General features: G+C 43.6%; 2 protein-coding genes across 5 annotated transcripts in view; one reads left to right on the forward strand and one right to left on the reverse strand.

Annotated features, from left to right (window-relative positions):
• Positions 1 to 14,649, reverse strand: part of KLF3 (Kruppel like factor 3) — a 29,102-nt gene extending 14,453 nt beyond the window's left edge. Inside the window, exons 1-4 of one of the 4 annotated variants that reach the window (XM_040587525.1) lie at positions 14,431 to 14,649; positions 10,261 to 10,299; positions 8,373 to 8,445; positions 3,430 to 3,526 (exon numbers count right to left, since the gene is read on the reverse strand). In XM_040587525.1, coding sequence (XP_040443459.1) covers positions 3,430 to 3,486 — 57 coding nt within the window. In that variant the 5' untranslated portion in view covers positions 3,487 to 3,526; positions 8,373 to 8,445; positions 10,261 to 10,299; positions 14,431 to 14,649. Of the gene's footprint in view, positions 1 to 3,429; positions 3,527 to 8,372; positions 8,446 to 10,260; positions 10,300 to 13,651; positions 13,833 to 14,430 lie in introns of those variants that run through there. The other 3 variants (XM_040587532.1, XM_040587510.1, XM_040587519.1) reach the window with 3 other exon arrangements.
• An 812-nt stretch (positions 14,650 to 15,461) lies between these two features.
• LOC121085188 overlaps positions 15,462 to 24,117 on the forward strand; it is a 65,985-nt gene continuing 57,329 nt past the window's right edge. Inside the window, exon 1 of the mRNA XM_040587543.1 lies at positions 15,462 to 16,222. Within this exon, the coding sequence (XP_040443477.1) occupies positions 15,649 to 16,222 (574 nt within the window). The 5' untranslated portion in view covers positions 15,462 to 15,648. The remainder of the gene's footprint in view (positions 16,223 to 24,117) is intronic.

The following is a 24,117-nucleotide window of genomic DNA, read 5'->3' on the forward strand; positions in this document are numbered from 1 at the left end:
ACAATCTATCAAGAATAATCTCAATGACTGGCGAAATATGTCACAACAACACCTAGCACTGCCCAGAAGACTGCTGCTTCCACAAGGGAACATTATCAAGCACTACATAATCTGCTGAGTTCTGTTATACTGCCACAGTGAAACACCTTCTTTGTTGTACAGGTGAACAGATTTGGAAGCAATTTCCCAAATCCTTTATGAACTACGTAAGTCTATGAATTAAACTTTAAAATTTAGCCAGCCTCTTTGAAGAACAGATACAAGCAAAGAACCTGCTTACCTACTTACACTATTTGTCAAATTAGCATCGTACAAGACGATGAATAGGATTTAATCCAAATAGTAGCTAATACACAAAAAAGCATTCTCACCACATGAAATTTGTATTCCAGTACACTACCTAAGACCTCAGCCCCTCATGTGACACATAGCTATCCTTAAGAATGAATGAAACAAGTTGTTTGGGGGAGGACTGATGGAAGGGCAGAGAAAAACTGTTTATTTAAATTCCAGGTAAGATGGTAACACATATAAAAGCAACTTCTTTCACTAAACAGTAACTGATGTTTGTCTGAATGTTTAAAAAGTCCTTGCAGTAAATATTCAGGTACAACTCAGACGACTTTATCACTAGTTCATTAAAAACTATCATAAAATGTGTTCAATAATACAATAAATAGCATAAGCTATTGGTAGACTGATGAAATACTGCGGGTGCAAGCTTCAGTCATCTGAGAAGTATAGTTAATCCTTTTGGCCACACACCCTGAAATACAGTGGGTATCAAAACCGTAATTTGCTTCCCTCTTCCACCTGACGGGATACTTTGAAGACAGACTTTGTATCTGTATATACCTATAAGGGAAGCGTATTTTCAGGTAAAATAACAAATTAATTCCTAAGAGGCTTCATTTAGTTTGGCCTCTAATGATACTATAAAAATTAAATATACAATAGAAACAAATCCTGATTTCAGATTTCTGAGTTACATCAGCCCACAGTGAACTGAATGCTATGCTTAGCAGTTCCAAAACGTCACACTAACAGTTTCTTTTTCCTTCCACCTCCTCAAGATGAGGTCAAGAAAACTTAACAGACTCAGTGGCTGCGATCCTTTCCTGTGTTCTCTCCACACCACGATGTGTCCCTTTAGAAGTGTCTCCAGAGCTGTTTGTGCTGGGGAGCTGTGGTGGCAGAGCTCCAAGAAAGCTGCAAGACCAAGAAGTGCTGGGGACGCCCGGACCTTGAGGCTTGGGGCTGAACAGCCTGTGTGTGCACGTAAGGTGAAACGCACACTCCTCAGCCCAAGGGAAGCAAAAGCAATCTCCATAAGGGGAACCTCACTCAAAAAATGTCCTTTCCTCTTGACTTTCTGCTTTTCCTTTCCTGCCTTTTTGGTTTGGGGTTCGTTTTTTTTTTGGGGGGGTTGCATTATGCAGTAATGAAAAGGAAAGCATACAGGTTTGGTAAAATGCTCTGAACAGTCTTTAACAACTGGCCAGAGTGATGACACAAGAGTTGTAAGAACATCCAACGTGACTCCAGAGGTCCAATACACAGAAGGTACCACTCCTCTGCAAGGAGCACACAGTACAGAATAAACAATATTTGGAACTACAGTCTTGAAATGGGCTTGGCTCAGAAATGCTCCCTTGTTCTACCCACTGCAGTTTTTCCTTCACTTGCTGGTCTGGGGAAGACTGCTCACTCCTCTCCTGGTCAGCCTGTTGACAGACCCACCCTGTCCATCTTGCAGAAGCCCACAGCTGTCTCTCATGTGCATCACCTCAAGCCACTGCAGAACCTTCTTTGGGAGATGAAGGCAGGTGTGTACAAAAGACAGCCCACCGCATCTCTATAGGGATTTTCTGTTATTCGTGTAATGACACTTGTAAAAGTAGCCCATCTTCTGCCTTTGACGGACATCATTAGATACCCTTAGGTAATCACAGATAATCACCACTGATCTTTAGAAGGTTATACAATAATTGTGACTGAAGTGACACAGAAATTGGCCAATACTAAAGGCTCTTTCTTGACCTAAATATTGGAATTTTTCATACTCACACCCTCGGTTATAGATCGGTTATATTTCTATCATTGGTCCCAAGTAAATGAACCTCATGAAAGTCAGACTTTAATTTTAAAATCTTAACTCTCAGAAACTGTTACTAGCACTAAAGAAATCAGACTGCTTACAGATGTATTTAAATTGATGACAATTATTCTACATCTTAAATAAACCTGGAAACAAACTTTTCACTGAAATACACCATTCGCAGCATGAGTTTAATGCACTCTAATTTATGTACACTGACTTCACCCCTTTAACTGATCTGCCTTTCTAGAGGTGTGGTTTTATGTTATGCTTGTATCTGATCTTATTGCAGGCTACTGCTGAAAGGGGAGGTCCTGTTCCCTCCTCTTCCCCCCTCCCCTTGCTCTAGCATTGAGCAGCTGCACAGAATGAGTCACATCAGCTTCCTGACCTGATGACAAAATAAGGGTATTTTTGGTGGGTTAGCAATTCTGACCATTCAATGAGCCGATCCGAAAGATCCAAATCATTCTGCGGCCACACAATTGCTTCATGTCATACAAAGGAGACACAAAGCTGGAAAGGAGGGAGAAAAACCTAAACAGCAGCAGCCTGCAGTTGAATAGGTGAAGTATACATGAAACTGCTCCCTAAGGCCCCATTTCCCTGGCAGCCTAAATCATTACAATTCCCACTGTCCTCCCCCACGCTATACATTCCTGCTGCTCTTATCAGACTCTTCTCTGAGATGACCCTATACATGAAGCTAATAGAAAATTAACTCAATCGAAAAGAAAAGGTCTCTCCTTCCCCTTTTTTCCCCATTCCTCCTCCACTGCCCTGGTTCTCATCCGTTCACATGGTAATGCACCCAGCTTATCCAGAAAAACCACCACTGCTTTTTTTGCCAGGATTAATTTTCTGCTGTTTAGAGCACAGAGTTAGCCTTGGACACACACTGTCAAGACCGAGAGAGAAACAGTGCAGGTGACAGTGAGAAGCTGTTCATTTAGTTCAAAGATGTAACATCAAAACCACAGATTCCTGTCACTTCACTGTGAAGCCTGGCAACGTAACTTCAATCCACTTCCATCAACAGCATGAGCTACAGAGATTACATTTGCACTGCAGTGGCTGAGGAGTACTTGGATGTTCTCTCCTCTGCTCCGGGAATGAAAGCACTAGCAGAGGTAATGGGACAGATCATTTATGGGCAACAAATTAATCAACTACAGAAAAAGTTTCCTAGAATGTGAATTTCCCTGCCCTAAGAGGAAAATATAGTTTCACAGCCTTTCCTAAGCTCAAAGCTTAGAGAAATCTTGGTATGAATTTAAAGGTGGAAAAACTATAGAGTCATCACAAAAGCTAATATATTTTAAGGGTCTTACCACTGAAACAGGCTCCATGGCTTCTTGCTTGATAGGGACTGGGTCAAACATCAGCATCTTTTTTATTCACCTGTTCTGATGCCTCTGAGGTCCTGGCCTGCAGGAGAAAGACAAGGTGTTAGAAGGCCCCAGGAAACCCCCTGATCAACTTTCTGAATTGTAGAGAACTTCCTATTTCATCAAATTAATGTGAATATTTATCCATCTCTAACATAGCTTCCTAATTATTTGACTGGCCTTCATTTAAACATTTCAGTTATTCTAAGTTTATTCTTTCCCAATTGCTACTGAAACAAAGGGACATCTGCTCACTTTAATGAAAGTTAATTTGAATTTTTATTGTGCATGTCGGCATACCAAGATTACAGAATTGTCATTTTCATTAGTTGTCAGTGTGTAAACACATCACAGTTTAGACTAGGCATTTCTCATCATCATTACAACTTCAGAATAATCTTATTTATCATTACAACTTCAGAATAATCTTATTTACACAAGTGAACTGACTCGGGAAAGGATATCTCTTTTTCTAGAGTCCTCGTAGAAAAGTTGAAACTTTTATGAACAGTGACATTGAAATCAATGCAAAAGAAAGATTAAGATCCAGACCTAATTTGTAGAAGTACATTCAACATGCTGCGATAACTTAACATAAAAAAATACATCACTTACTTCCCTGACATAATAGTTTTACTGACAATTCAACAACAACGTGTGCTAACTATGGAAAAGCACTTCAAAAATCTGGTCGTATTCCATGCAGCTTCAGTTGTTTCTTCTACAATGTTCAACCTCACTTGTCCAATTCTATCTTATCTCAAACTGCCTGAGATAAAAAGTATTTAGTGTAAAGCATGCCATAACTTAACTATCATACTATGCATTTGCCACGGTCAACTTGGAAAGATGCTGTGAAGGAAAGGCGGAGATACCTCTTCTGGGCAAAGCCACATGGGTAAAGAGTAAAAACCAAAAAAAGCAAAGGGAAGTTGTTCTCAATGACATTTAGATGTTGACATGCTTTTTATAAATCTCTTGAGGTTACACATTATATGACGAATGTTAAAGAAGCCAGTTCTGACCATACACTGTAGAGTTCACAGCCCTGCCAGAAAGTGGTATGACCTCTATTAAGACACAAGGGCACACACACAAAAAAAATCCACACAAATCCAGTTCTGACCAGTAGATGGCGCTGGAAATAAACGAATACAGCCAGACTACACCCGCTGACGACTTCACCCCAGGGAAGTAGGCTGAAGGCTCAACACCACGTTTGTAGTTGTGGCTGGAAAATTCTCCCAGAAATGTATATGAAAATGTTAAGATGTACTTGCTCAAATTTAAACAATTCTGATACACCTACGCTAATGAACAATCTACGCTAATGAACAATCTTGCAATTAACTATCACATAACCAGCACCATTATAGATAAAAATTTGTTAAAAGCTTCCAGAGAAAGACGGCATGAGCTGTTTCAAGTCTATCATTAATTATTCAGGTATATGAATAAAGTTTAAAGACTTACAGAAATATATTACAAGTGTATATTTTGAATAATGAAACAAACAAGTATCAAAAATAAAGATTCTTCATAATTCTTCTGACAAAAGTCAAAGGCCTGACAAAACCGATTTCCAAAAAAAGTGAAAAAGAGAGCAGTACAATAGCTCTGTGTAATTGCCAGTTTAAACTTAACATGTAGTTTTATTTTAGAAGCAGCTGTGTAAGATGGCACTATTTGCTAAAAGTTGTGATAATTTTGTAAATACTTTAGGTATGTGAGAAGACTATTAATTATACTATTTTTCATTCCATGGTTACCTTTTTCAGGTTTTTAATGTTTCATATAGCTAGAACTACTGTTTCAGAAGACTGTCTTCCCAGAAATACATCCACATATCTATGCATTAAATATGTACATATGCAACACTCACACACATTCCAACACATACATATGCATTGTGAAAACAGGAAAAAAAAAGTTATACTTTTAGACATAAAAAATGTTTACAGTAAAATGTAGCCTCTTGGACTTCATGTACAAGAATTTGGAACTACTTGTTTTCAGGTTTCCAGAAACTTTCAAATTTGAGTTTGTATGTGCATACCTAAAGTGACACACCAATCTGTACATTGGGGGGGGGGTGGGGGGGTGGAGGGAGAAGGAAAGAGTTTGTTCTAAGTAAGCAGTCATGCTTCCAGGCTACTCTGTCATTGTTGTTATAAAATTGAATTTTCTTCAGTTTAAGAGCTATTCCTTTTATTTCACTTTTTATTACAAGAAGGTGCATGAAAGACATTTGATAAACGTTTCACATGTCATGCTACACATCTGAGCATTTCCTGAGAGGGTTCTAAATTACTGTGTAGGAATTAGACTGACATAGAGAACAGAAAGTGTACTGCACTGAATAAAAAGTGACAAGTGATTCTTAACCTTTCTCAGGTACAGTCAGAGGGAAACATTACTTTTATTGCTGCATCATAGTAGGGGAATTGAGCACCTCTGTATCATGTTACTCTTAAGTGGTAAGTTTGTTCTCCCCGTTTGATAGTGACTGGAAACCAGTTTTCAAGAAAGGAAAATTAATTAATATATAACGCTTGGTCCTGTCAGCCCAGATCACAGGGTCAAATTCTTATTTGGTGGAAACTGATATAGCTGCTATAGTCAATATAAACCAGCTTTGGATCTGGCATTTACAATTTAGCTCAGAAGGACACTTTCCTAAGGCTGCAAATTAACTCACAAAACAATTCTCTTTGTATTTAAAAATAATGCTCCAAATTGATTGCTTGGACCACATTCACAAGCAAGTACGTATGTGCATGCACACTCACACGCAAATAAAGCATGCTACTTCTAAGTCAGTAGTTTTTCCTAGTCTATTTGTACAGTTATGCCTCCTAACTCAAAACCTCCAAATCTATTTCTCCTAAACATTTGAGAAGGGGGCAATAGGGAAGGTAAACAGTCTTATCTGTTTCTGTTACAGAGGAATGAAAAAACAGTTGGGTTCTACTTTACACACTGATTTCATAATGTACTTGTTTGAAAGCCCACAAATTGTTTAGTAAATACAACTAGTTTCTGGAAAATCAAAATACTGCCTCTCATTCCTGAGGTACCCTGGAAAAAAAGAGTGAGAAGACAACAATATATTCATATTAAGTGTATTAAAAAATAAAGGCCTTTGTCTTTCACGTTATTAGATAAACTATTTTGCATTAAAGGGCTTTTTTATGTGGGTTAAAAAAATTTAAAATGCATGTAATCTGAAACTAAATAATTAACTACAATCCGGTAGGCAAACATTCCACCCTCTCTTTTTTTTTTTGCTCTCCCTTTTTTCTGCCAACAAGCCACCCAGTTTTTACTTTTTTGCCTCCTCCCATTCACTCCACCCTGTGGATCTCTGCCAAGTCAGTCCAACTTGTCCAAACAGGACATGGCTTTTGATAAGATTTTGCTCACACCCTGTACTTCAGAAAGACAAATGAAGCAATTGGTTTTTGTATGCAAATAAGGACAGGTGCAAGGTAAAGTCCAGGCAAAGTTCCTCAGTATATTCCTATCTGAAGTCCAGTGAAGACAGAAAGCCAGAAAAAACACAAACTCTGCCCTTATAATCCAATAGGCAGCAAAGTATCCCTTCGAGAAAGTAAGCTCATTGTAGAGCTCATCGCCTTGTCAAGACTGAAGACTTCTCAATATTAACAGTATGGTTTACTGTTTCAGAGCATTAAAAGTAAAGGAAAGCTTAAAGGTACTTAACACGTATTCTGATGACAAGGACTTGTACAGATTATTTACCCTGGATGAAATGAGCATAGGTGTTAAAAGAATGCACCCAGACCACACATCTGCACTGCAGAGCAGCTGGAGAAGGGCAACCACATCGCAGCTACTCCCAGCAGCTCTGTACATCTACCTTCAAGGTCCACCGACCTGTTATGAAAGGAAAGGGTGGGGTGGAGGGCCAGTTTTGACTGTGCTCATCCAGCAACTACAAAGCCCTCCTCTAACACAGAGCCCTTGCTCTCATTAAAGACCTGGTAGAGCAGTCAGTGACCTGACTCTTGTTGCGCACAGAGGGGTGGTAACCATAAATTCTGCTTCTCTTCACCCAGCATGCAAGCATGCACGGGGTTTGCTTTCTCAGTCTTTGTGCCTGGGGGAGGCAAGGAATGCTGACCCATGGTAGAGTGAAGCTTTGTCTACAAGCTTCAAAGTATGATTGTTATTGTTGGTATAATTACAGAATAATGTAATATTATCTGCTAAATTAGCACTGCATGAGTGCCCTCTGCAAAGACACTGCAACTCTTGCAGCACTGTTGACATCTAGCAGCCAACGTAAGTCATGCAGCCAAAGCTCTTCAGTCCAAGCCCTTTGGGCTGCTGCTCTTGAAACTATTACTTCTTCTGTCAGCCTTGAGTTAAACTTCACCCAATACTAAGGAATAGTGATAATATCAGAAGACTCTCCACTAATGAAACCAAACAGACGGGGAGGTTTTCTGAACATGGGTGAGAAGTCGTCTTCAGGGGAACCTTGAAATAGAGTTTGACAGAGAAAAACCAGTTTCTGAGAGCAGGACTCCCTGGAAAAGGTACAAAAAATGTTTTCCAGGGCTAATAACAAGATTTGTTTGCACTTACTGTAGCAGTTGCTCATCAAGACCTGAGTCAGCAAAAAAGTGTTTCTAAAGTTCCATGAACTTTAATGGGAAGTAAGCAAGCGCTTAACTGCACTGGCCCCCAAAACAGCAGCAAGGCTAAGAAACTCTCCAGCTCAGCACAGCAGTCAGACTCAAGTCAAAGCAAGCAAGAGCAGGGGAAGGAGGAAAAGCCCAGACACGGTACTGGGGGAAAGCACTGATGCAGCCAGCCCATGAAGAACAGAGCAGGGGGAGAACTGTAAAGAACTAGTATACCGAGAAAACCTTTCGCTGATCAGCAGCTTTCTGTGTTTGTTGATTCACTGGATTCCCATTGGTATGGTAATAACTGTTGAAAAAGTTAGGATATCATTTAAGAAGAAAATGGTACTTGGGCAGAAGTTTTCTGCTGAAAGTGTTACTTGATATGCATGAAGAAAAAGTATTTCTACAGGATTCTGTTATTTAGTATTTCAGACTATTTTTGCTTGTTATTGACTTGAAAATCTTTTTACACTCCTCCTTTCAGAACTGCAAGCAACCTCAAAAACCTGTCTTTTTGCAGAACTTGTGCATCATAACTTTGCTGACTTTGTTTGACCTAGAACTGCTTTAACATAATAATTTATCAGCTGTGTACCAGACTAATCAGTATTTGCATTAAATGTACAGTACTGCTGTTGCAGGCTCTTTGAAGCCACACACCTGGAAATAGCTTTCTTGTACGTAAACATCTTGGGCAAAAACAGTCTTGCAGTGCTCATGAAGAAAATGCCTTCTCTACTGAGGAAAAACTAAGCCCATGTAAACCCTCTTCAATCTTCAGTTCTACATTTACCAAACCTAAGGGAGGAAGAAAAGCTCTTGAAGCACCTCCATTAGACAATATTCTCCCTTATCGGGGCAGACTGCTGTCTGGTTTCCTGTCTCAAGCTACTTCTTAGAAGGAGAAACAGTCTAGTAAGGATGAAAGATCATACTTTTGAAAACAAGTGAAGTATGTGGAATGGTATGATAATCTTTCTCTTCCAAACTGAACTTTGTTTTGTTGCGTTTTTCTTAAGAGGTTAATTTTCACAATAATTTAACAGGTGAAACACACAAATCCTATTTTTGCATTATGAGGGGAAAACGGCAGCAAATACTGTTTTCTTACATAAAGGGTTCTGCTATTTCATGAAACATGAAACAGACATTCAACATATTTGATAGTATGGGGAAGAAGAAAAAAACCTCTAATCCTAAAGAAAGGAAGAGTACATTTATGAATAATAGTCTAAATGATTAAGTTGAATGAGGATTTGAATACAGGGCAAATGTCAATGAACTTCTATGTACCTATGGAAGTGGGGAAAAAACCTAACGGGGAAAAGAGCTGGATCGTGTAGTGGGTACAAATGAGAGTGACTGAAGTAGCTTAGACTCTTTAATAAAAAGTAGAAAGTCTGTCATGCCTTCATAGATCAAGTTAGTTTGTTGGTAACACACACTGACTGCATGATAGGCAGACCACGTGGTTTGGGGTTTTTTTCCATTCTGACTTAGTTTACCATTGAAAACCTGTTAGAGCTTTATCTTTCCATTTGGCTGATCTATGCTTACACTTCCCTCCCCTGAGAGATACCAACGACGACTACAAAACCCTCAAAGGAAGCCTTGGCATCAAGTGAATGCTTAACAGGGAAGGGTTAAATCTCTCCTAAAACCAGCCCTGCCAAACTTCATATTCTGGATTGGAAGCAACCAGCCTTGGAATGAAAAGACAAAGCTTCAATGCTGACAGCATAAAAGAACTCTAAAAGACCTCCTGTTAGCGGTGTTAATTAATATTAAAAAGTTGGTTTACAAAACTATTGTAATTTTAATGTCAGTTCCTGATTTTGTAGAACTTCTGGCTACAAAAAGGTGTGAACCACAAAATTTACTGCATTTATTATACACCAGTTTCCAATATTAAATGCAGTTATATGCAACACTTTTCCTCTGTCATGGGAAGAAAGATTAAACATGTCTGAAATCCTTTGCGAAATTCACAGTACCAGAATTAAGATATTTAATCAGGTTCTGATGGGTAAACTCATCCATGGTTGGATGAATTAACAGAAAAACAAGTAAGTAAAACCAACTGAGAATAAAAAACGAAAATAATCGAGAAACAACTTACCAAAACCGTGTGGCCAAATACTTCTTGTTATCTCGAGTTCTGAACAGACAAAAAACAAGTTGATGTAAGGATGTGCATATAATTCAGTAAAAATTATTTTTCACACACAATTAAGCCCTGAAAGAGGAAGTTTAAAGCATGTATCTCAGATCCTTCTTAAAAGACAGCTGTAATGATTACAAGAAGCAAATTTTTAGCATCCAGAAGAGCAACTAAAAGATTACCTAAAAAATGAGTGAAAGAAAGGGGTAAAATGAAAGGGTGGAAGTATTTCTGTGTGTACAGAAACAATGCATATTCCGGCCCTAAGTGACACAGAAGAATAAACACTCCATCTTGCATTTTCAGCCAGGGCCTGATTCAAAGCCCATTGAAGTTAATGCAAGTCTTTCTCTTGATTTCAATGAGCTTTGGCTTGGGTCCTTTAGCTCTTCTTCTGTCAGATCCAAAGCAACAGAAACATTTATGTTCTCTTTCTGAATTTCCTCTTGATGTTTCTCTACGTCTGCCTGCAACAGGGTGGGGGGACAAGAAAAATATAGAAACAGGAATAAAAAAATTATTTTTATGCCTTCAAAAATACAAAATGTGGGACAGCCATACCTATGGTATTCCAAAGAAAAAATAGCCAGCAGTGCCTCATTTTCTGTATTACATCTGGAAGCCAATGACTCTTCTAGTTTCTATATGAAGAAAATACCTATTCCTTTCGAGATCTGGAAATAAGAGTGCTTCTGGTGGCCATTCAGGTTGGGTAAGGGCAGAAGCCAAAACCCTCTTACAAATACGAGCCTACACATGCGGATTCTCTTCTCACACTCTTTTGATACCAGTGTAACTCTGTGACTTTAATGGAGCTATTCCAGATCTACCGATGAGCAAGTGAGAGCAGAAAACTGGCTCACAACTTTTGGAGACTTGAGTACTAGTTTTCAGTGAAGGGAGTGAAGCTCTCCAGTTCACCCCCATAACTATACTGGAGTCGAGGGCGTATGTTAAAGGTTAACTTGGGAAACCTCATTATGACATAACACAGGCATCTTAAGCAATCGTTGAGTGTGTAGAGACATGATAACTCACTGGGTGGGGATTGGGAGTTGAGGGGCAGTGACAAGGGGCCTGGATGAGGCTACTGATCTGCCAGAAAACAGCCTGAAACAGGAAAGAGCACCACATATGCCACTTGGAATGTGTGACGCAAACCCCAGCCTTGAAACAAAGAACAGGAAACAGCTCTGCTGGCTGTGCTGGGGAGAAAGCACAGAGAAACATTTAGGCGGCCCTCCCTGACCCTATATTCATGAGCAGCTGGAGTCTTTTAAAACAACAACAGTGGGTGGAGGTGTTTGTTCATTGGGTGTGAATAAAAACACTGTCCTTATGCAGGGGCCCTGCCCTATTTACAAACAGGCTCCCTTAACATAAGGGAACAGGAGATTTTTAGACACCACAGGTCATGATGATTAGCTGGAACCTTCCCTAGGACTAGCTGGTTTATTACTGTATTTACAGAATGCCAGCAGCTAAACAGAGCTACAGCTTCAGGACATCGAATAGGCAGCGCCCAGCCTGACAGCAAGCACCTTCGCAGACAGAGCTAGGGCGATCAGACCGCTGCAGGAGTGGTTTGTAAAGCCAGGTGTTGGTCCTGGACACTCTTTTGTTCAGCACTGCTCAATAGCTGAGGACCAACGTCATTCAGTGCACCCGCTCGAGTATTTTTCTAAGCTATCACATGCTTAGCCTTCTACATCCCTGTTTTGTATGCAGTCACCCCTCACCTCAGGATCCGATTTTTCTGTGGTATAATGCTTTTATTATTGAAGCACCCGAATACACAGCTGAATAAATGAAATAAACTGACATGAGGCAGAGGAACAGTGCATCTTGTCTAAATGTCATGCAACCAAGTAACTTTGACATTCATTTTCCTTTAAAGCTATGGTTTCAAATACTCTCTCTGGACTTTCATACTTTGCATTCGTTATTTATATACCATGGGTGGGACAGCTAGTATTATCCAATGTGAGAATGTGTTACAGCAAATTACGTGGACGAGTACCACAGCAACACTAATAATTGCACTAATAACTGCTGCAGGGTTTCATGGCTGGAGTTTAACAATGCACACGAGGTGACAACTGGCTAGTACAACATCTACACAGCAATGTGTGGGTGTAGGTTTTATGCCGATAGTATCGGTTCCTTACTTTCTTCATACTGAATATCTGGAAATGTAAGTAATTTGGTGGCTGTATAACTCCCATCTCTTATTACCTGAGCCCTCGACTAATCTCACTCACATCTACATCACTATTTATCTGTAGACTTTTGGGGTTGGCTAAACAGGTGCTGCATAGGTCAAATCTTCACAGTACCTAAAACCTTCCTTGCAGCTCTGCTGTTTAAGAGAAAATTCTGCTTGGTTTCTCAGAGAAGGGAGAGACCATTTAGAATCTTCCCCTCAGTCTCCCCTGAGGTCTTTAACACAGCTATAACGGGGTGTGAAGAAAGAAAAAAATGTATTTGCCTGCTTGGGAAAAAATAAAAAAGGCCACTCAAGTCAGTTTCAGGGGTTTTTTTGTATTTTGATACTCGACAAAGTATTATTAAAAATACAAGAGGAAAGTTAGTTTGAACTAAATCTCTCCTGGGTCATGCAGGATTATCAAATCCATAGGCAATCCCTGTCACACAAGAAGCAGCTAGTTCCTCCATACATCAAGACAGTGTATCTTGAAAGTATCCTATAGACAAGTCACCAGTGAGCCGCCACGTAATCCTGTTTTCAATACAGGTAATAAGCATTTATGGGTGTTAGTTTAAAAAAGTCTTGAGAGATATCGGCCACCCAAATTCAGCTTTTCCCAACAATAAAACCTGCAGAGTCCAGCTCCACAAATAGTGACACTTCCTGAACTTTCAAAGGCGAGGAACCAAATAAAACACAGCAGACAGTGCAGGTAAAGTACCCGAATCACCAGGGAAATACACAAAACAACTTTAATGTATTTTTTTTCACGTAACTCTGGAATGCCCACTGGAGCCGTTCTGAGATCGGTCTTTCTGCCAACCGCCCATCAGGTGCTGCGATCTCCCAGCGCTGGCTCCCACTGCCGAACCTTCCTTTTCCAGAGCTCCCCTAGCTCTGCCAGGCACTCACCTGACAACGGCCCAAAGCAAATAACCTCCCTATTCCCATTTCAGCTTTAGAAAAAAAAACCCAAACCCAATCGGCATCCAGAAAAGGCAAGCTAATTACGTTCGTTATTTCTGACTCCACAAAACCGCCGTGCAGTCCCAGGCGTTTTAACTTCGCCTGCATTACGAAATGCTTGTAAGCACGGTTAGATGACAATACCAGGGGTAGATTTTTAGGAGCCGCTCTCACCCTCGACTTCACCGGGAGTTAAACCGCGGCCACGACGCCGCCGATCAGCTCGGCCGCTGCGACACCGCCCAAAGGCGACCTCCCGCCCGGGCATCTCCCCAACGCCTCAGAGCCGAGGGAACCCGCTGGACTTTTCACCTCAGCTTCGTCCGGCACGGTATTGCTCGCGGCATCCGCTGACACCTCTGTCCCCCATCCGAGACAAGCCTGTCACACCCCGGCGGGAGGTCGGGGGCTGCGGCCCCCTCGGCGGGAGGGCGGCTCCGAGGGGCGGGCGGCCCGCAGGACCTCCCGCCAGGGCCAGGAGGGCGGGAGGCCCCGGGCCCCCTGCCACGGAGCGCGGCCGGCGGGGGAGGGCGCCGCGGGGGTGGCGGCCCCGGCCCCGGGCCCGGGCCCGAGCGGCGCCGCCGGCCACACAGGTGCGCTGCCCCCCCGGGCGGCGGCGGCCGGGCAGGACAGCCCCCTGGCTCCCGGCGCCCCACCGCGCTGCCGGCCACGCGAGAAGTTCCACAGGCGCCGCGGAGGGAGCCCGGCGGTGAGCAAGCCCCCGCCGCCCCCCGAGAACAGTCCTCCCCCCTCCCCGCAGCTGCGGCCCGACGGAGACCCCGGCCCCTTCGGCCCCCGGCGCGACTGTGGCTCCCGCTCCTCCTGTTGCCGGCGTCGTCCCATCCCCTGCCGCCCCGGGCTCCGCGCCGCTCGCAGCGCCTGGAAACTTTCCTCCTCCGGCACCGCCATCCCGCAGCCGGCACAGCGCGGCCCGCCCCCCCACCCCCACTTACGCTGGGCGGGTGGTACGGAGGGCGCCGGGCCTCCGTCGGCTCCCTCAGTGCCGGGGGTCGCACTAGGTGGCGGAGGGCTGGGGGCACTCCAGCGGCACCGAGGCGCAAGGCCGGCGTGTCCCGCGTCCCCGCGGCTGAGACGCCTCGGCGGTGGCTCTGTGTCTGTGTGCGAGGAGGAGCTGCCCGCCCGCCGCCCTGCCTCCCGCCCTCCGCCCGCCCGCTCGCCTTGCCCCCGGGCTGCTGGCACCGGGCCGCGCTGTCACATGACGCCGGCGCCGCTCGCCCTGCCAGGCTCCCCGGGCCGGCGGGGTGAGTGGCGGTGGGAGGGTCACGGCGGGGAGCGCGGCCGGGCGGGCCGGGCGGTTCCCCGCCCGCGGGGTGGAGGCTCCGCCGAGGGGCTGGGGCGAGTCACCGCGCACAAACAGCCGGGTACGCACTGACTCCGCGCTGCCCGCCCTGCCTCCCGGGGGCAGACAGACTCGCACAGACACTAATTATCCCCAGCAGCGCGGGGAGGGAGGGGAACGGGGCCGCCGCCGCCCCGCTGACAAACCTGCCCGTCCAGCTGCTCCTCCCCGCCCGTGTGTCAGGCAGAGGCGTGCGCCTGGCACCCGGCCCCGCAGCGCACCCCTTCCCCTCCCTCCCTTCGCGCCCACCCCGGCCGACCTGCGGCGGCGGCAGCAAAACAACAGCAACACCCAGCGCCCGGGGGGAAGGAAGGGAGGTGCTCGCTCTGGGGCGCTGCCGCCGAGCTGGCTTCGCCGGCGGGGGCTGGGAAGGAGAGCGGGGAGGCGCGGAGCCGGGCGGTGGTTCACCCAGAGCTGCTGCCGCGGGGCTGCCCGCGCCGCGCCCCGTCGCGCCGGAGAGGTGGCCGGGCCGGGCCGCGGCCGGGCGAGGCGAGGGGGGGCCAAGGCGAGGGCCGGCGGCGGGGCGTGGGGCAGAGGCGTCGGCCCGCCTCCGCCCCGGCTTGGCGCCTCGCCCGACTCGGCCGCCGGGATTGCCGGCTGCCTGAGGCCCCTGCCGGGGTGGTGCTTCTTAGGGCTGCGATCAGCCCGTCGTGCCCGGGTGCGCTCCCGCCGGGGGGAAGCGGCGCTGCCAGCTCCCCCCGGCTCGCCCTCCCGGAGGCGCGGGCGGCGGGTCAGCCTCCCCGCGCCGCCCCTGCCTGCCCAGCCCCGCGGCTGCCAGCCGCCGGGGGCAGGGGTGTGTGTGTCCCTGTCCATGTCCCCGTCCTCCCCTCTCCGCGCCCCCTGGCAGCTGCAGCCGCCCTGCCCAGGCGGCGGCTGGGCTGAGGGGCCCGGGCCGCCCCCGGCGCCGAGCGGCTCCCCGCGCTGCCGGGGCACCGGGGCACGCCGTGGCGGCGCGGGGGTGAGCTTGTCCCAGGACTGCGCTTGCTGCTTGAGACCGTTTTCAGCGGGGTGCACTGCACGTACCGCCTGTGAAACGGGAGCCCCTTATCTCCATACCCACAAGATGGATCGAGGGGCTTCGCTCAGAGCAACGCCTTTTAAAAAAAACATCCTGGCCTACTGTCTCGACTCCATCGGTCAGGGAAAGGTGCTGCCACTGATTCACTGTTTTGCATTTAAGGTTGTTACAGTGTGCCACAGAAAATTAAGTCCTCTCCTCACTGATGTATGGCACCTAAAAGTGACGCCAAGGTGGAGGCAAATGCTATGCTTGGCAAGGCCCTGTCCTACAGTGCAAACTGTGCGGAGGGATGAAAAGCCAGCAATGCTTCTTGTGGATGGAGTCCCTGCAGGACTCCGATCACACGCTTTGTCTCGTGGGCAAGGTCAGTGGTAGGTGCTGAGCATCTCCAGTTCCATAGGATCCATCTATGTATTTAACTGCCTGAATAGGACCCTAATGTGACATGCCAGGGTCTTGTACGTTTGCATTGAAATTTCTGTTCTCCTTGATTATTATTAGCCCAGCCAATAATGCTGTAAAAGCAAAACAAAGAGGGAAGGGAAAAGGATTCGGGAAGTGTTTTCAAATGCTGTGTGCAGTCACGCATTTGGTCTATGTCTTTATTTCTAGGATATTTTAATGCATCCCTTGACTTAGCTTGCTAGCCTGTATGGCTTTAAAAAGCAAACTTAGACACCAGTCTGAAGCCCTGAAGGGTATGACTCAATGGCATAACAATAAATTGTAGTATCTCCTGCTAAGTAATTACACCGTATCATGTCACAACAAGGTATTGTTGAAATACTATCATGTAGCTCGTAAAGTGTCATTTTTTTATTATAAGCCTATAAAATAAACAGAGTTGCTGTGTTAAAACATAGGGCCACAAAGCATTTCATTAGACCTGTGAAAAGGAGCTGTTGTAGTTTTCTTGCATGAACATGCTCAAGATAAAGTAGTTATGTTCCAGTTTTGCATTCTTTTTTTCTGGGAACTAGCAGAGGTTACACAGCTAACTAGAACCCTTAGGTCAGAGGCAGAGCTGTTTTGATGTCAAATCATGAGAAATGCCAAAATATTTAGTAGTAGCTAGCATGCTGCTCCTGATAAAGTCACTGGGGTTTCCTGCTGACTATTATCTAGGTCTGGCCTCAGATGAACCTGTTCTAATCAGCTGTAATTTTACTGTTTTCTTGTGAAGTCACTTTGGACTTATGTTGGCAAACAAGAGGCAGGACTGGGAATGATGCTTTTGTGGTGCCAAGCAAGATTGTACACCTGTCAGCATTTTGTTGCCTTCCTGCATTTGGTTTCATACTTTAACAGTTCAAAAATTTGAAGGAATGTTCAAATTCTGATGGGACTAGAACCTCATAGATTTTAATGGGAATTGAAAAACCAGGAGGGAGAAGCTGGGAACACACAGAGTCCTTGCCATCTGGTTAGCAGACCCAGCAGTTTTAACCAGGTCTGGAAGTGTTTCTAGATCAAAGGGCTAGCTGATGGCAGCCCATAACATCTTCCAGCACAACACCTCCCCTCTGCCCATCCTCCCTGCAGCGTTTCAAATGTTGACGTGCTGAATGATTTCTTTCTCAAAACAGGAGTAAGAGAAGTGGTATGTAAGTCTGTGCTATTGAAAAGATAAAGAACATTGCTTGGGTGTCCTTTGGTTTGTGGCCCATGGCATGAGCCCTTGCCATGATAGGGAGCATTTGACATGACGGAGTCTTGAGGATCCATACTCCCGAGCATTAGGGAGTGCTGGCACATAGAAATTTCTGATATAAGCAGACAGGAGGTGGTACATAGAGTGGGTGAAGAGAAAGTATGGATCTTTGGCTTGAACAAATTGGTCTTAAAATATTGAATGCAAAGGATGTCTGTTAAATGACCAAATCCAGCCATGGTGAAATGAACCCTTGGTATAAATTACCACTGTGATGAATGTGACTGAAATTGTGCACAAATTTATGCTTCCCAAAAATCAGTTAAAGACAAAATAAATAGTTAAGAATTTTGTGCACTTTTTCAGTCCTTAGTTCAACTTCAGTTTATGGGCTGAAGTTGGAATGATTTGCTGGTCCCAAGCAGTGCAAGTGTTAAGCTGGCATTTCTTCCAAGTTTCTCTGTGTTACAAAATGTACTATATAGTCAGTGAGTGGTATTTATGCAGGGAAAATGTCCACTGGAATCAGTGGGCTTTTTCCGTAGTCCACAGATACAGAGTAAGTCATAGACATGTTTGAGGTATTTGGACTTCTGTGTATAAACTTACTGTGTTTCTGCAGAGTTTCAGGTCAGATAGTCACCTCGTACATCTGGTGCTCACTGAACTGCTTCTGGAATGAATGAGACAGAGGTCGTCACATAGCCAGCAATATTCATTGTTTTTTGTTAAACACGATTTACAACTTGGAAGAACCGTAAATTTCACACTTAACATGGTATTTATTTATAGCATCCAAAACGTTTAATCTCAGCAATACAGTGATGATACAGGAAGGCCGGTGTTGTAATTTCAAGTTTTTAGAAATGTGGAACTTGAGACACAAATAGGAGTTTAAATGATTTATAAGCTTAGGTATGTCTACACTGCCATCACAGACATACCTGAGCTGGATTTAAACTAGTCAACTGGGAAGCTGGTAGCAATCCAGCTGTGGCAGCATGGAACTTGGAGCTGGCTGGAAAACATGCCCAAAAATTGGGTAAATGCTTGAGTGGTTAGGCTGGCCTGAAGTCAACAACTAGACTACCACCGGTGCCCAAGCTAGCTAATTTAAAGCTTGCCTGGCTGCGTTTACACTGCATTGTAGTCACATCAGTTGTGACTACAGTATAGACATACACTCCTGTGAATTCTGTGACAGTCCTGTCTTATGGCAGACAAATTTTCATGCTGTTCTGGGAGCTGGGAGAGGCACTACCCGTTGTGGGTAGTGGTCCCTGGGAGAGGCTTTTGCAGGTATTACAAACCTCACAGTACAACATCAGATGCGCTTTTATTGCGTTGAAACTTCCCATATTGAAACAGTGGGCTCTCGTCTTGTAGCCACTGGGGCACGCGAGCAATCCGTGAGTCAGTCTGTGTGTTTGCATAATTGGGACCTTATTGTTTGCTCGGAGGAAGGGCAAGGCGGTGGTGAGCAAGCCAGGCTCCCGGCTCTGGCACGCAGGTGCGGGCAAGAGGAAACCACCGGAGGAGCTTGGGCAGAGCTGGTGCTGAGGTGCATGGGGCCTAGGGCAGAGGCAAACGCCCCAGCCCCTCCCGGCCTTCCTCCTGCCCACATACGCTGGGTGACGAGTCCTGCTGCCTGACCTGGCCCAGGTCCCTCCCGGCCTGCCCCTTCCTGTGGCCTGAGGACCAAGGCAATTGCTGTAGTTCCTCACCCCTGAAATGAGTTCTCATTTCGTGCAGAAACAAATTTAAAACACCACAACACAAGGCTCTTTTGTGCTCAGCGCCTCGCAGAAGGAAAGGATGGACGGCTGCTCTTTCTAGTTAAAACCACTGAGTCGCACATGACTGCTTTTAATAAAAAAACAACCCTCCGAGGGTCAGCCCTCAAGCCCACTGCAGCAATCAAAATTACAGAGTCAACATCTGGGGACTGGGAGTGTGTGTGTGTTGAATTTCTTTTTACATGTTGATACTTTTTGAGAGTAAGCATGTTTTTGTTGCAGGTGTAACCTCTACTGAAGGCTGCTAGGCTTGAGTTACTTTATTTGAAGTGTAGAAAGATTGTTGTATTAAGTATTGATGTCCAAGATGTGGTTGAGGGACACTTGAGATTTAGATAGCAGAAAGAATAGCAGCAATTTTGGAAGTAATAGCAGATATATATGTATAAAGATTGTTGGGTGTGGAGACCAAATTCTCAGCAAATTTGTGCTGACATGGACTCAAGAGGAGATGTGAGTGTTGATGTAATTGAGAATACAGTCTTACAATCTGTGTAGATGCTCTGTCTCTTACTACTGTTCTTGAGCTGTGTTACTATAATGTCATTTTCCTCAGTACTGGGGCTGGAATTTCTTCTCAGAGTGTAGGACAGGAAAAAGATGATGTGATTTGCTCATACAAAAAATACATGTTTTCCCAACAGAAAGCAAAGGGAAACACATGGGTAAGAAGTAGGTTACTCTGTTCAGCTCAGTTCACTGCATATAAAATGTAAACTAGTCTGCTTATGTAGTTGTTGACTTTCACTGTATAAAAGAATTGCTGAGTGTTCCAAGATATGCTGTGAAAGTCTTGAAAATATGGGAAGTCCAGAGAAGTAATTCTGCTCTTTGCTATTCTCAGAAAATCCTGCTATGTGCCAGTTAGAAAGTCAAATCGTTAACAGATGGAAGTTGACTTTTCTGTGCAAAAGGTGATTTAGATATATCTGTATCTACATCTACTGAGTGTCCATATCATGTAAAAGTCACTTTTGACTTTGCTGAGTCAGGCAACTCGATGGAATGCCAGATTACTCCTAGGAGAAAAATAGGTCTTGGATCTTCCAGGAGATAGTTAAGGCTATCTAACTATAGTAGCCTATAGTTAAGGCTATTGTACCTCCAGTTATTATTTATTTTATTTACTGCTGGGGAAATAGAAAAATTTTAAGGTTTTCTGTTACTGTTTTTTGGTTTAATTAAAGCATTTCTTTCCCCACTTTGTCATGTTTTATAATGTATGGCTTCAACTTTATATAACTTGACTAGGACACAGTTTGACCTTCAGAGGTCTCGTATATCCAGAGATCACAGGTTTTTAGGTGTCCTGCTAGAATGGGAGAACAACTTTGGGTCTAATTTGGGTGATTGAGAGGTGTCTTCAAATATGGAAGATGCTAACACACATTTTTGCATTTTTTTCCTCCTTTCACATTTGGGGAGTTTGTTTGCTTGTGCAATTTAAGATGTACCATCAGAAATTAAAGTCCAGGTCTGACACAACTCCATTGACTTGCTGGAATTTACACAGTCACAAATGACTCATAATGCTCAATATTCAAAAAGAGCTTCCAAAACCATGTTTTTTTGGGGTAGATTTTTTGTGTATGTGGTTTTTTTTTTCCCCTTTACAAAGCTGGTACTGCTTAAAAAAAGTGTACTAGCACAATTTGAAAAGTTAATGTAGAACTGAAGAATATTGTATCTCTTTTACTCTAATGTCATTAAATACTTACTGAAAAGTTAGCACATTTCTTTGCTGAATTGAGAGGTCCTTGAATGACTTGCCAGACAAAGAATAGCCTCTTTCCTTTGTCTGAAGAGATGTACTGAAGTTGGTATGAGATTGGTTCCTTCCCTTGCTGTTTGAAAAAAAACTTTGCTGAATCTGACCAGTTTGGACTACTTGCCATCTTTAGGTTGGTTTTTGTATATTAAAAACATGTATCAGTATATTAAAAATATCTCTGTAAAAAAGTGTTTCAGTAAATGCTGTGACAGCCTAGAGAAGAAAGTGTCAGGGAGACCTAACAGCAGCCCTCCCCAGCACCTATGGAGAAGTTACTGAGAAGATAAGGCTGAAAGCTGAGGAACACAATGTGAGAATGGGAGACAGTTGTCATAAAATCAAGGAGGCAGGGGAAGTCCAGCCGAAAGAAGAAAAAACAGTCTTTTGCAATGAAGTTTTGGAACAGGTTGGCCAGAGAGGCTCTTACATCTTTTCAAAAGGTTTTCAGGATCTGACTGAACAAAGCCTAGACAAATCTGTTCTGAATTCAGAGCTACACTGAACAGGACATGGGACTAAATGACCTCCTGAGGTCCCTTCCAACCTGACCCACGGTGTGGTTCTGTGATTCTGCATTAAGTACCACTTTTAGGGGAAGATAAGGATCATTATGTGCTTTAAAATCAGGCTGTTCATGGCAGCCACTACCTATAAAATGTTGTACTTGTTAAACAGAAAACCTGAATGAAAACAAATTGCAAGTTAAAATTACCATAATGCAGACATTAACAACACAATAAAGGAATGGCCAGTGTCTAGTACTATATACTCCAGCAAGAATGGTATCTGTTGGTTAAAAACAGAGAATAAGTGCTGTTCTCTATTTTAACCAGCAATACCATCAATTTTTGTTATTTAAAAAAGTTTTCCCTTTGCTGCATACTCTTAAGTAATAAAAGCAAAAAACATTTGGGAAAGTAACATCCTTTCAAAAATATTTTTTTATATATGTCAACATGTCTAATTTTTTTAACATCACTGCTGTTTTCATGACACTTTCAGATTGCTTTTGTAAAGAGATGTTATTTAGAATTCCAATGTACAAACAAAAAGATTAATGTTCTAGCTGATATCAGCTAGAGTGTGAAATATACTCCCCTTGTATGAAATGTATTTCTTTGCTTTCTGCACAGACACCAAGTAATACCATTATTGATCCACCAATTTTAATGAAAAGTTATTTGACAGAAAATTTTAATTACATGCTTAACAATACAGTTTCTGTGGTAAGGAAAAGATATCTTTCTATCTGCAGAACAAGATTCTAAGCACATAAATTAATGAGAGAAAACAGCTGTTAGAGGTCTTGCTTTGCCCACCCGTGCCTTACACTTCCAACTTCAGTGTGAAGCATAGATGAAATTTCACTAATACAATACGGGAAAGTACTTTGAGACAGTACAGCCAGCAGAAACTTGAGATGAGGATTATCTTGTAGGTCTGGTTTTTCATCCTAGCTAGGGTGTGTTACCTTAATAAGTAAGCCAAATAATTACTTATTTACAGATTCAGCAAATGGTAAGGTCACACTGGCATTTCTGAGCGAAGAACCACATTGAACTGATTGGTTAAAATGGCCTGAATTTATCTGAAATACTCTGGTATTAGTTAGAATTCAAACAAAGTCTATGGGATTGTAAAAGAAAAGGTACTGGGGTAGCAGGGGATGTGGCCAGAACATCCAAAAGCATGGGGGTGTACTACATAGTTATGCTGCTTACAGCTCAGTTTATTGTTCAGGATTTCGTTAAGAAATACTGAGTGACATTAGAATGACATGAAAGTGAAGAAACTATTTCACAATATGTGCAAGTCTTCCAGTTGTGCTCATAGTTTTTTCAGTACAATAGGAAAAGCATTTGTACAGTGTGTTTCGCCAAACACCTTCGTAATTTTTCATGAAATCAGATAAAACTTGCACCAGAAAAACATTTTCCAGTCTAAGCTTAAGGGAAGAGTCACCATTTCTGGTCCTTAATCTACAACACTTCATGTTACTATTACATTTTTTTAAATGGCCAGGTCCTTTTTTAAGTCCTCAGCTTTTCAACGTGCATTTTGAGAGACTTTTGAAGGAATCAAATTTTCATAAAGAGAAGGAGTCAGTATGTCCTAGAAATTGTTCTCTGTTGGCATTTCTAAAGGCAAACTGGGCTGCTTTTTGTTCTTGTGGGGCTTTTTTTGTTGCTGGTGACTGAAGGAGGAAATAGAATTGAAATGTCTGTATATGTAACTGTGCACTACAAGCACTGGAGTCATGACCACCTACCTCCCTTCTCAGTGCTGCATGATTTAATCTCCCTCTTTGTATTTACCTAAACCCTGTCTTTTAAGTATGCAAATGCAATGAACCTGTGTCTGACCTGTTTTACATTATTTGGGAAAAGTCTACTAAGTTAAGTGGACTAACCATACACTTTTTTAAACTGGTGTCAGAGGCTGTTCCAAGTACTGTACTGCACACATAGCTTGTGAATACTCAGATCATTGAAGAGTGTCTGAATGGCCTTTGTTTCATTAAAAACTGCACATGGGTTAAAAGCCCCAATATCAGTATAAATGACATTTGAAGAGCTGTGAGAAACTGGGGTGGCAGGTATATGCAAAAAAGACCAGGGAAGGTGAAACAAGGCTTCTGCTCATAAAATCTGCCAGCCTATATTGCCACGTGATGTTAATTAATTCTTACTCACTTGTGGTCCTAAATGACTGTGCCTGATGTCTCTGTCTTCTTGAGCTCTGTCCTTGTTTTACTGAAGAAGCAGCATCAGCATCAGCATTGGTACTGGTTGTAAAAGGAGCATTTGCAGTAGCTGTCAAGAAAGGCGAGACTACAACTGATGCTAGTTTAAACGAAAAAACAGTTGGGCATTTTATATGCCTGCGACGCAGGGAATCTCCATTTCAGCTGTCTTTTTCATTGAACTTTGATGATAAGCATCACATACTCGCTAACAGAATTTCTCTTTGCTGCACTTCTGTGAAATAGGGAAGCATGATCACCGTTTCATTCATGGAAAACAGAGAAAGTATTAGCAGGG

Source organism: Falco naumanni, chromosome 1, assembly GCF_017639655.2.
Source record: "Falco naumanni isolate bFalNau1 chromosome 1, bFalNau1.pat, whole genome shotgun sequence".
In the NCBI taxonomy this organism is placed as follows: domain Eukaryota; kingdom Metazoa; phylum Chordata; class Aves; order Falconiformes; family Falconidae; genus Falco; species Falco naumanni.